This window comes from Arachis ipaensis, chromosome B10, assembly GCF_059453495.1.
Source record: "Arachis ipaensis isolate K30076 ecotype BB chromosome B10, ASM5945349v1, whole genome shotgun sequence".
In the NCBI taxonomy this organism is placed as follows: Eukaryota; Viridiplantae; Streptophyta; class Magnoliopsida; order Fabales; family Fabaceae; genus Arachis; species Arachis ipaensis.
The window spans coordinates 130,583,037-130,596,159 of record NC_142435.1 but is presented as its reverse complement, the minus strand read 5'-3'; the positions used below and the strand labels follow the sequence as shown (position 1 = coordinate 130,596,159).

At 33.8% G+C, this 13,123-nt stretch overlaps 2 protein-coding genes across 2 annotated transcripts; both read right to left on the bottom strand.

Annotated features, from left to right (window-relative positions):
* Positions 1-629: 629 nt before the first annotated feature.
* On the bottom strand, positions 630-5,009 carry LOC107622437 (aspartate aminotransferase, cytoplasmic). Its single transcript, XM_016324318.3, has 12 exons — positions 4,476-5,009; positions 3,975-4,046; positions 3,641-3,702; positions 3,445-3,528; positions 3,227-3,326; positions 3,005-3,125; positions 2,716-2,879; positions 2,285-2,422; positions 1,988-2,109; positions 1,511-1,605; positions 1,295-1,415; positions 630-993 (listed from the first exon to the last, which is right to left on the bottom strand). The coding sequence occupies exons 1-12, from the start codon at positions 4,668-4,670 to the stop codon at positions 909-911; spliced, it is 1,359 nt and encodes a 452-aa protein (XP_016179804.1). The 5' UTR covers positions 4,671-5,009; the 3' UTR covers positions 630-908.
* A 1,771-nt stretch (positions 5,010-6,780) lies between these two features.
* Positions 6,781-10,559, bottom strand: LOC107622436 (RNA polymerase I-associated factor PAF67). Its single transcript, XM_016324317.3, has 7 exons — positions 9,913-10,559; positions 9,001-9,332; positions 8,387-8,726; positions 7,753-7,901; positions 7,554-7,647; positions 7,114-7,185; positions 6,781-7,009 (listed from the first exon to the last, which is right to left on the bottom strand). Exons 1-7 carry the CDS (start codon positions 10,453-10,455, stop codon positions 6,965-6,967), a joined length of 1,575 nt encoding a protein of 524 aa, XP_016179803.1. The 5' UTR covers positions 10,456-10,559; the 3' UTR covers positions 6,781-6,964.
* Positions 10,560-13,123: the final 2,564 nt, after the last annotated feature.

The following is a 13,123-nucleotide window of genomic DNA, read 5'->3' as shown; positions in this document are numbered from 1 at the left end:
TGAGATTTATTTTAATCTCTGTCTCTTAGAATACTGAAATTTATTTTAATCTCTATCTCTTAGTCTTTGTCTCTCAGTCTTTCTGTTTCTATCTCTACACCAAACGCTACCTAATTGTACATGAATTTTCATCTTTTAAAAATGATTAAAAGTTTCTCTGTGGTTCACAAATATTTTCAGAGTATTTTGAGAGATGACGCCTGGCGTGTGAAAATTTAGGTGTTAATATGAAATGTCTTTGTGCACAGTGCACAGTGCACAGTGCACAACTGCACACTATCTTGCATACCTTTTTTGGTTGCCTCTGTTTACCTTTTCCATAGTCGGTTGTACCCATCCTTATGTATTCGTATTTGTAAAGATTTTGCACTGATTCCAATAGAACCTATTCATGTTGCATGTTACATGTTACGTATTCCTGTATTTCTTCAAAGGATTTACGTATCTTTCATTAATCCGTTGTACGTGTCTTCGTGTATTCGTATTTTTTTTCAGGATTTTGCAGCGAGTCCAGTAGATCCTTTTCATGTTACATACCTTTCACGGTTGCTGCCTGTCATAATATATTACTATATTTCTGTGATGTGGGGATCTTGGTCTAGTTTTTTTAACTTTTTAAACACAGGACGAGAAATGAAACTTCTTTCTTTTGAATAAGTACTACAGAAAATAATAAATGCCTCTACGACGTATTCGTCCCTTTTTTCCCTTCCTCCAAAAAGGGACGGGCAATACACAAGACTGTAACTCCCCCACAGGAGAAAACTAATAAAAAAAGGAGGCATAAAATGTTTTCTAAATTCTCACATCAATCAGAAAGGAAGTCTCATTGTTGATGTGACAAAATTATTACACAAAAACGATGTTAAAAGGTGGTAGCATCTAGGAAGTGCAGTGAGTAACATGTACTACACAGCTTTGGTGACAGCTGCATGAATTGCATCCGCCAGATGAGGGACTGTTTTGGAACTAAGACCAGCCATGCTAATCCTCCTGCACAATCAACACTCCATGTTAAATCATAGACATGGATACAAGCAATGCGAGACAGAAACTGAATGAACAATATAAGAGTTAGTCACTGATAAACACACGGCAAAAACAAATTTTAGAGTTTAGTCCCCAACTTGGTTATTTAAGATACAACAAAAAAGAGATTTGGCAACCGCATGGTAGGCAAGATAGAGAAGGAGGGAATGGCTACCAAGTTCACATTTGACTGGAAAATAAAGAAAAGGGAGCTATCATATTCATTTCAACTCATTCAAAGTAAGAGAGAAATTGAGTATTTTACCCATCAGATGTCATGTATATGTGGTACTCTCTAGTCATGAAGGAAACTTGTTCAGAATTCAATCCTGTGAAGGTGAACATTCCAATCTGCTTGATAATGTGACTCCAATCACCAGGGGTACCTGACAAAAAGAAAATAAAAGCATAGAAAAGATAAGATGAAGGGACAATGCATAGAAAGAATGATCAAATAGTGATGACACACAAAAGATAATACCTCTGGCGTGTAAAGCATCAAAAAGTTGTTGGCGCATACTGATTATTCGGTCTGCCATTTCCTTCAACTCAATAGTCCACTCATTGAACAAATCACTGAAAGAGATGGAAGATTTTAACAATGAAGGAAAATCACCCAGTAGAGTGAAAATATTTAAAATTCTCCATTTGGCAGTAATACAAATGAACCGAAGGCATAATCAAGATATTATTACGAAGAAGTGCAAAATCATCTCAGATAAACAAGATCATTACTAGAATCTCCTTTCTTGGGATACTAAAATATATTTTATGTACGACCTCTAACAATACCAAAGCATTAACAACCATAAAAATTCACTGCTTGGCCATGCTAGTTAAAGACTATAGCATCCATCACCAAAGAAGAAATATGGCACAGAAATCGAGAGTACAACAGTGAATACTAAGTCCTTATTTATTCGTCTGGTACTATGTAGGAACATAGAAGAGTCATTACCTGTCCTTGAGAACTGCAGCCACAATGGTTGCACCATGAATGGGAGGATTTGAGTACATGGGCCTAATCACAAGTTTCAGTTGGCTCTCAACCTTGCTTGCAACATCAGCTGACTTGCACACCTAGGTTAGTTTTCAAGTTAAATAAGGGAAAATGATCAGAATAAACAAAAAACGAAACATGGAAAATATATATATATAGAAAGGGGTGTGAAACATGCATGATTTCCAGATCATTAATTCTAATGAATAATAAAGAAGTTCAATCTGTCTCCATATAATGATATGATGTTCTTACAATGCTTAAGGCGCCAACACGTTCACCGTAAAGACCCATGTTCTTTGCATAACTCTGGGCTACCAACAATTCACCCCCATCAGCAACAAAAGAACGAACAGGCTGTGCATCATTATCCAGACTTCCACTAGCAAAACCCTATCAACAAAAATAGATTATGTTTAAGAAAGAGCTTTCATCCAAATAATAGGCATCATTACATAGTAGACATAAATTCTAGTGTGTTCATGATCCACCATGGACAGTACAAAAAAAAATGCAAGCAGAACACTTGAATAAGTTTGAAGGTTTATGGACAAGCAAGATTTCACGATCCAAGTGATTCAAGGGGTTAATTGGTAATTTTACAACTAAACAGCAGCAGATTATGTCAAAATTTTCCAATGTAAAAAGCATGTGGTAAAAAGTCAGTTGCATGTAAAAAAGCTTGCCTGATAAGCACTGTCAAAGAAAGGTAACAAGGCCTTTGATCTGATCAGCTTCCTAATCTCTTCCCATTGTTCAGCGGTTGGATCAACACCAGTAGGATTATGTGCACATGCATGTAGCAGAATAACTGATCCAGATGGGGCAGCACCAAGATCTTCCATTAGTCCTGCATGGATAGAGGAAAAGGTAACATTACATGAAACCTCATAACCGAATGATGGTCATGATTCACATCAACTTGGGTACAATATAGAAAATAACGAAGAAACATGGCTTATAAGACAGACTAACCTTGGAAATCAAGCCCACGAGTTGCTGGAGCATAGTAGCGATACGTTTGGACAGTTAGCCCTGCCAGGGTAAAAACCTTTGGGTGGTTTCCCCATGTTGGTTTAGGCAAATATATATTTCGCTGAAAAGCCGGAATAATAAAAAATGGTAAGCAGGATTCGGAATGATATCAATTAAAAAAAATGACGAGGTAGTACAGAAGTTAAGAACAAAGCATTATACTTGGTGATAGTGTTTAGCCAAAAATTCACCCCCAACTCTCAATGAACCAGTACCAGACAAGCATTGAACGGTGGTAACTCTGCTCTCTTGAATTGCAGGGCTATATCCAAAAATTTAAGCAAATAAACAATAAAACAATGAACTAAACGCTGATTCAACAAAACCTTCCCCTTGGAGAAACAATGTTTAACATGATAAAATTATGTTTCTATATTAACCTGTCAGCACCAAAAATGAGCTGAGCACTGAGTTTATTAAAATCAGCTACTCCAGTAATAGGAAGATACTCCTTGTTGCGTGCCCTACAAATAATGCAGAATGAGAGCGCTACATCATAATCCAATCTACATCATAATCCAATATAATATCACAAGAAATGATAAGAGAAAGAATAGGTAGTGAGGTAGTACTCACGGGTTACTGACGAGTTCCTGTTCCACACGCCTCACCACATTCAACACAAGAGGTTTCCCTTCCTGGTGTAGTAGGCAACATAAAGAATAACGCTCACGTAGAGTAAGTGAAATTGAAATCATAAGTTGCAAGTCCAATTCAATGAATTAACTAACTAACTAGTAATTACAGGGCAGTGAGTCACTCAAATTCACCCACTAGCATTTTCAACAGCAAAATTAACATCTAATGTAGAAATCTTAATTCAGTTCTTGTAATCCCAATACTAATAGCAATTATAAGAATAACAAGAATAAGCAACCGCCTATAATCAAACGTAAAATAGCATTGTCACCTCAGTTCTGTAAGCACCAACACCTAAGTTGAGCTTAACAGGGCTTGGATCCTTATTGTAAGCGAGAGTCACCTATTTTTCACAAACATGGAAGAAAACGGTGAGGTTCAAATAATAGTAGACCACTCACAAACAAGGAAAAATAGAATATAATAAGATAAAATAAACGGTTTTGGATAAGAGCTAACTTAATAAATTAAAACAAGGTTACGTGAAGCTTTGGAAATCATATTCCATACTCTATACTCATAATAAACTCATACTCCAAACTGGCAAAACAAAAAAAAATCAAGTCGCATGTCTGATCGTGATGGATCAACCGAGGAAACAAAAGCGCGAAAGTGATGATCTGAATCGAGGAACTAGTAAATGAAATAAAATAGATGTGCCATCTTATATAATCTCAAGTTCTCAACTCATCTAACACGATGACCAATTCAGTTATTTGCGACACGAGAGAAGAGAGAAATGAGAAATTAAACTTAAAAAAAAGGTAGTTACACCGAGAATAGGATCTTCAGGAGCGAGAACGAGATGAGCAAAGACGGAATCACCATGAGAAGAAGTTGGAGAAGTTGACATGTTTCGATTGTTCTCAGATTCGGTTTGTAGAAAGTGCTTTGCGAGTGTGTTAAGCCTGCGATCACCAGAAGAAGAAAAAAAAGGGGTAGTTTGGAAAATAACCGGTGGGCGCATGTTGTTTGTTTTCCTTTTATATAAACCTTGGGTTTGGGTTTGGGTCCCGATAGAGGTTTAGGATTCCAACGTAGAAAGTTGGTTGGTAGTACTACGCGTATTTTATTTTCAACAACCGATGCTCTATGGAAAACGCTGTCTTATTATGTATCACTAGAAATTGGTGCTCTATTAATATGTTCATGACTTCATGGCTTTCAGTTTCCATATTTATACGAAAGAAAAAAATGTTTTTGATATGGTTGGTTTGTGACTTAAATGATGGACGCCGTTTGCGTAGGGATGTGTAATGCTAATGGATGATGATTTGCGTCGGTGAGTCATTGTCCCTTCCTCATCGTTTTCTTGATTTGCGGGTTTCCAACTTGCTTAAATGCTACCAAATTTCCATGCATATCACTTCTTAGTGTGGGTTCGGATTCACATTGCTCAAACTAGAGTTTGAATAAAAATAATTTTATAGAATTAATTTTAGATAAAGGTGAATTTATGTAATTTATATTTGATAATTTTTATTAAAATTAATTTTGATAAAATAAATATTATTTGAATAATATTAGTTAAAATTATTTTTAGATAAATAATTAATTAATTATTAAAAAAATATAATATTAAATTATAATATTATTTTTTAAATATATTTAATTTTTTTATATTTTTTTAATATTTTTTATAGTACTCTATTTTAGTATATTATTATTATAATAAAAATTAATATTTATTTATAAAATTAAAAATATCATATAAAAATTGATAACTTTTTAAATACTTTCTATAATAAAAATTAATATTTATTTATCGAATTAAAAATAACATATAAAATAATATATTTTAGTACTCTTTTTAAGTACTCTTAATAATTTTATTTTTATTATTGTTTTAAGTTTTAACTTTTTACTTATATTTTTATTATTATTTATAATTAATTTTTTATTTATTTTATTATTTTTAATAGGAATAATAATAAACAATATACAAAAATTAAAATAATTAGTATTCTTTTATTTAGTATTATTTTTTACAATAAAATTTTATTATTTATGACTATTGTTATATATGATCAATCTTTTATTTATTTTGTCATTTTTAATAAAATCAATAATTCATATTATAACAAAATTACAATAAAAAATTTAATAAAAAAATCAAAATATGAAAGAAAGCATTAAAAGTGATAAAAAAATAATAGAAAAAATCAATAATAACCAGCAACAAACCTAAACGTACATCAAGTTAACGGAAAAGTTATAATTTTTTGTTTAAGTGAATAGGCTTTTGGGATACAAAAGATACAAAACCACGTCTGCCTTCAAAGAAGAAAAACTCAAAGAAGTTAAACGCACTTTTATCCTCTCCGTGTTTACCAAACACACCCCTAATAATTTGTAAACGCGGTAACAGAACTTCCCACAGTGATAATTTAAATTTTAAAATGTTTTCCTATATTTTTTCAATTCCTTGTTTTTGTTTTTTTGTCCCTTATTTTTTACTATATCGATTTCATTGAATAAAATAATCTGACTTTGGGAAAAAAATTTTCCATTTATCAGCTTACAAATTAAGAGTTAACCAAGTCCGAAATGTAACACGGATGAACACTGAATCACCATCAAATATAAACCCATCCATCACAAATACTAGAATTGCGTTACGCCATAGCATTAATATTGTGCTTAACTTTCACGGATTTGGAGGGTAACAGCCGTGTCATTAACTTCTAGCTCTAAGCAAGTGCCTCTACATCTCTAATATTTCGCAGAAAGGGAAATCGAACTTTTCAATCTCGCGAGATGTGGAAGAAGGGGCAGAACAACAGTATCCAATAGGGTAATTCGTCGTGAATCATTTCTGAAATGATAGTTAGATTGTCCTTTTATAAGGCACAAGGGAATTAGATTTGGCTTAAAAGAGCAGTATTTGATAAGAAACGGATTAAGAGGGAAGAGACAGACTAGAGATCAAGTTGCTCTCGCCATTTGTGCAGTATTCCATACAAATAACTTTGCGGGGAGGAACACATGACAAAAGGATCAATCACAAATAAATACAACAATAACCAAACAAATCTAAAAAATTATGAACTTCATGCCCTTTCTTGAGACGGGGTAAGTGGGTAAATTCTTTCTTTAAATAAAATCAAGTTGAGAAGGGGAACAATGAGTATTGCATGTTGAAAACTAACTACATCCAATACCTCAAAAAACAACACAATTACTCCTACCGAAAAATTGTGCCCGACAATACGCAATATGTTGTCATGAACAAGTCCATTTAGCAGAGCTGCTGATAGCAACTCACTCCAGTTTTACACTGTCCATCTCATTGATTACCCCTTCAAGCTGCAAAGAAACACACAATCCAACAATGTCATGAAATGATGAAATATCATCTTAAGCTCAGCACACTAGAAAATTTGCATCACCTATGCAGAACATAAACATACCTTGGCAATCTGCCGCAAAAAGTAATCCCCATATCGCTTGGCAGGCTTAGACTCCATAACACGAATCATGTCCTGCAACAAGCAACATAGTAATTCAAAAGCTGCAGCATACCATTTAACATAGAAATTGTCATACATTTCAATTTTAAAAAGATGAAAACCGAATTCTCTGTTAAACACACGGAAATTTAATCTAAACTGTCATCCGATGTCTATTGCATTAACATGGATTCCATTCACCATCACTGAGTTCTGTCATTCTTAAAATATGATAAAGCAAAACAAATCAAGAAAGGAAGAAACAAGCTAAAAGACCAACAACAGCCCATTATTGACCAGTTCTTCGATGGTTCAGTAACAGTTTCTAATAAGGATTTTTTGCGCAAGAAAATGCTTATATTCATATTATGAAGAAGCTGCTGCATAGTGAGGATGCTTACATCATCTATGTAGAAATCCACATCAGCATTCGATATGACTTTTCCATCACTATCCACTGAATGTGTCTTGTGCTTGTATGTCATCAAGATAGTCCTACCAGACCATAAAAAAGGAAGTACATGAATAAACTTTCCAAAAGTCATATTTTATATGCAAAATTTAATTCAATGGAACACAAATAGTTGGATATCATGCAACCTTAAGGTGGGTTCATCAACTTCCATGTAACTTGCAAGTTTTGCAAGTGAGATTGTTGAGTACACCTTCAAGAAGGTACGGACACCGGATAGCAACTGTTGTTGCTTGGCTTCATAAAGGAACAGTTTCAATTGTAGCCTATAGGCATCCTGACAGAACAAAAAGACATTTAATAATTAATGATATAAGAAAGGGTGAAAGGAGGGAAGCCAAGAGACTACCAACACAAGTCAGAGGCACGGAGGGCTCAAAGAAATAAATGAACATGTACCAAGGAATGCTTAAACAAGTGAATAAACACTTGGCAACAAAAAAGCAAAAACAAACATTACTATTGCAATCAGTTGATAAATATTATGAGAACAAAAATCCAAAGTTTCACTTTAACAAGGTTCACAGGCTGCCCCACTGACTATCTTTCAATAGATTATTCTCATTCTTTTAGAAGACCACTGGATTATGCAAGTTTAAGGTATTTAACCAGATTGAATTCAAGCCTTCAAGATTGCAGACAGGATGAAAAATGATGTTCAAATGTGAACATAGTTGGGGCCAACTAGAATTTGAAGTTCTGTTCATCTGTTGGGCTAATCAAAATGTTATTTTGATGATTCCGATAGGATCCAAGGAATACCTGGTTGTAATTTACAAGAGGCTCCTCAAAACTAGGTGCTGAAGGAGTGATGAATTTGGGACATGCATAGGAGAAGAGCTCGTCATATATAGCAAATGCCTCATCATCATATCTTTGCATTCTAATCATCTTTTCACCATACTTCTCTCGCAATTGAGAGTTCACAGTTTCATCAACAAGCCTGTTTTGTGGGCAGAGTGAAAGGCAAATAGCCAGCAAGGCATACATTTGTTCATTTTTCTTCAATATCTGCTCATACTGTGGTGACTTCTGATGGTATTGCTTTGTCTTAAAGATATACAAGAGAATCTTGTTAAATTCACGAATTGCTTCCACGTATCTGTAGAGAAGGCAGCAGGCTAGGTCATATGGTATCAATAATTAATAATATAAACAAAAAATACAAGTATAAAGTTTTGTATCTTCCAATGGATTCAATGAACTAACAATCTTTTGTGTTCTCTATTAAAATTTTTTATAGATATTATTCTTAATATAAAAGGCAATTAGAAAGTGAACTCAGCTACAAGCCTATCACCAACAATAAACAACAAATGTATCAATAAAATCAAACACTTGTTCAATATTGAAACAAAATCAACCAATCATCACACCTGCGGAGCATGAGATTAGCAAAACCATAGTGATATATGGTTGTGATGTGGCTTCCAATCACGCTTGTGTAAACACCCTGTTGACTAATGTCAATAGGTTGCAAGCACTTGAGCCCCGTATGATAATCACCGAGAAGACAGTGCACACGCAGCAACCCAACCATGCTGAAATATCCCAACACCTTCAACACGTTACTTCCTCCATTGTAGTCATAACCATCAGTAGCAGTGAACTGCTCCAGCCCCTCCTTCTCCTGCTCAAGTATCTGAATAATCATGGACTTCTCCACAAGCGCTTGCAAGAAGTTAAGAACCCCATAAACATTCCAAGCCTACAAGTCAATAAGTCCACAAACATTCAGCATTAACCCACTTAGTAGTAAATAGAAACCAGGATTTAACTTTATTACATTGTCAGTATAAAAAAAGCTTCACGTAGACATTCGATTATATATTGCCACGTGGAAAAAAGTGTTGGACTCAACCACCTACTATATTAAGAGTTTTAAAACAAAAACATATGATTTGATTTTAATATTGCACAATGTTAGCATCAATAAACAAGTGCACTGACTAAAAAATCAGCACAACCATTAACTATCATTCAGCTTGGTCTACTATAGGCAACAGGGAAAGGAGGAAACCAATATGGTATCGATACCCTCGGCAAAGTTGCCAACCTGGTGAAATCCATTTTTCAACAATAGTACAACAAAATTAAACTCAGTCCTTACAAAACACAGCAAACAAGTATTATAAAGATTACCTTTACAACATTCTAATAGTTGAAAGAATAAAAGAACCCTAAATCAACAAACAAATTGATCTATACTCCATAGTTCTAATTGAAGCCTATGTCAACCACTAATGGACGAAATTAATATCCAAAACAAAAGTAATTTAAGTATTCACCTGATCGAACTGGCGCAAGAGAGCGATCTCCTGCTCCGTCTTGTTCTTCATCTTGGCGCGGTACTGGCAGAAGCTCTGGAACTGGTAAACGAACTCATCAACCATATCCCATAGCCACTGATTCGGAAGCTGCATGTTGACAACACCATGAAGCACCACCTGGAACAAGCTGCAGTAATTGTCCCATGAATCGATCCTCTGGCGGAGTGTAGGGGTTAAGCGAGCGTACAGGTGGCGGAACCACATCTCACGGTAGAGGAGGCAGAAGACGTGGTCGTTGTCGACGTAATGAGCGACGGCATCGACGGAGGGCCAGGGCGAGTCCTTGAAGAGACGGTCGGAGAGAGTGTGGAAGGAGGTCTCATACATCTGGTGTATCTCGTAGACATTCTTCTCGCGGATGTGACGGTAGAGGTGGACCACGAAGGATTTGACGGAGTCGGGGACGAAGTTTGGGTCGTAGCCGAGGTCCTGCTGTGGTGGTGTTTGGCGGCGGTCGTCGTAGGAGCCGCCGCGTGCGTCTTCGTAGTCGATGGCTGCCATGGTGGTGGGTCGATGGAGGAGTGGAGGGAGGGAGGGATATTAGGGTTTAAGTTGGTAGTGTTGGTGAGAGACTGAGTAACCAAAGGAAGACAACTACGCGTTGGGCTTTGATATAGGGCTTACCACACCTATGTACTATAGTGAGTTTGGGCTTTCTCCTTTTTCTCACTTTGTTTCCTCCTATAAGATAAGATAAAATAAGATAAAATAAAATAATAAAAGAGTTACATTGAAATACAATCTATTTACATTTTATTTAGTGTAAATTATGATAAATTATAAACTTTTATTCAATTTTAAAAAAATAAATTAAACTTAAGAAAACATTTTATATATCACAAATGTTATTGTTTTATCAAACTAACCTTAAATATGAAATATTATAAAATAAAATATGCTTTTTTTTATTCAAAAATTTTTTAAAATATTTTAACATTTAGTATAATTTAATGTAATTTTTAATATTTAAAATAATTTTTATTTTAAAATTTTTTTCAAGTCAAAATCAAATTTTTTTAAAAAGAAAATTTAAGATTGCCAACACTAGTTTTAACCATAAACCAAAATCCAATCCAAAGAGGACACTTCATCCAATAAGTTTTATTTGTTTTTACTTTAACTTTATCTATTTTCAAATAGAAATCCTTTATCGTTTTATACAAAGTAAAGAATGATGCATTACTTGTTAATTAAACAAAAATTGTATCTCTTAATTTATTATATTTTATATTAATAATTCAAATTTTAAAATTTAAAATTTAAGATTCAAAATTTTAATATTTATTTAAATTTTGTCTTCAACAAAATCAAATAAGTTATTATAAAAGGACAATTTGAGTAAATAAAAAAATATTTTTTATTTAAATAAATTTAAAATGAGTCAAATTTACATGAATTTCTTAAATAAATTTTTAAGGCATGAATTTTTTTTTATGTTTATATAAATTGTTGTAAGACAATCTGTAGAAGTAAAAACTCACTACCCCAATTTATGTTTATTTTTTAAAAGAAATTCTATGACTACCATGGTTAATGAATTAACATTATAAATATAAGAAGTGGGAATTGTGTGTTGAAAATTTATTTAGAGAAATTCATGTAAATTTGGCTCTTCTTTAATTTATTTAAGTAAAAAAACTATTTTAATGTATATTTCATATATACCAATAACTAGTTTGATTTTAAATTTGTAGTTATTATTGTCAAACTCGAGAGTTAACTTGTAAATTTGTACGAGTTTATATTTTTAGGTGATGGAATTGAGTTGATTTAGACTCAAATTCATTTTTGGATAGACTGGACAACTTCGCAAATCTAACCACAAGTTCACAAGTTTGAATTTTGCCCTAAATTGTTTCAAAACGATATTATTTTGTTCCTTTAAAAAAAAAAAGAAACAAATCATTGCTTAAGGTTACATTAAGTCACCTCTATTCTTTCTTCCATCCTTTGTCATTTTTCTCTGGCTGTCGCAGCAACACGTTTTTACAGCCATTCGTCACCGCATCGTTATTCCTACACCCACTCTCCCATTCTCGCGTGTCACTCTTCTTTATCCATAGCACACTTCTACAATTATTTATCGTCGTGCTACCAATCCCAATTTCACTCTCTATTTTTTCGTGTTCGTCTTCTTTGTCCACACTCATTGTGTACAACTATTTGCTACCACGCCTCCTGCTTTTTAGTGAAAGTCGACCTTCTTGATCTTCTTCGTTCATTCACCCTTTTTTGCTGTTTTTGCTTCTATATCAGTAGTGCAGTCATGCTCCTACTTTATGTAATTTTTTTTAGAACAAATTATTTCTATTAGCCTATGCCTATTTCGATTTACAGGTTTATAGTATTATAAATTATTAGTATTTGTATAAATTATGTGTTGTTAGGTCCCCAACTCAAGTGGGACCTACAGTTTAAATAAAAAAAGAAAAAAAAGTGGTTGTAGTCACATGAGAGAGAGAGTTCTTCAACATAACAAAAGAAGAAAAAAAGAAATACAGATAAGGAGAGAAGAAAGCAACGTTGAAGAGGAGAAGAAAAAAGGGGGAAAAGAGCAATGCCATTTTGATCTTATTGAATCGGTAAACTTGCTGTATTTCTTATAAAATTTTAGTATATTATTTCTAGTGTAAAGAAGAACATTAGGATATAACTTGTTAGCTGTATTGTATTCTCTTTTATCTAATTTGAGATGCCCACCTTATGGAGAGTTTATGTTGATTCTATCAGTTTTAATGATGTATTTTGTTGATTATTGAGATGCTCTAGTACTACTAGGAAGACTAATTGTGTAGTCATTATTTTGATAGTAGAAGATTTTATTGTATTAGGTCTCGTAGATTTTTTGTCCCTTTTTGGGGGGTTTTCTATGATAAAAATTCTGCTACTTTATTATTTAATTTCTGCCATTGGATTTGCTAGTTAGAGTATCTTTGGTGTTGCCTATTTAATTGCATAGGTTATGAGAAAATTACTTTGATGCTTCCGCTATTAGATAGGTTTAGGGATGGCAACGAGTCCCATGGGGGCGAGGACATGCCCCACCCCCTCCCCCCGGGGACACTAGGATATTTGCGGGGTTTGGAGGAATTGAGAAAACAAATAAGAAAAAAATTTAAAAAGAAAAAACCAGTAAACAACAACAATTTTACAAAAATCTCAGTATTAT

Coding starts and splice junctions, on each gene's coding strand:
- LOC107622436 (XM_016324317.3), bottom strand. CDS start 10,455: ATGGCAGCCATCGACTACGAAGACGCACGCGGCGGCTCCTACGACGAC. Junction 8,727..9,000: donor GCTAATCTCATGCTCCGCAG/GTGTGATGATTG, acceptor CCTTCTCTACAG/ATACGTGGAAGCAATTCGTG. Junction 7,186..7,553: donor TGGATTTCTACATAGATGAT/GTAAGCATCCTC, acceptor TGCTTGTTGCAG/GACATGATTCGTGTTATGGA.
- LOC107622437 (XM_016324318.3), bottom strand. CDS start 4,670: ATGCGCCCACCGGTTATTTTCCAAACTACCCCTTTTTTTTCTTCTTCT. Junction 3,529..3,640: donor CAGGAACTCGTCAGTAACCC/GTGAGTACTACC, acceptor CATTATTTGTAG/GGCACGCAACAAGGAGTATC. Junction 2,880..3,004: donor TCGTGGGCTTGATTTCCAAG/GTTAGTCTGTCT, acceptor CTATCCATGCAG/GACTAATGGAAGATCTTGGT.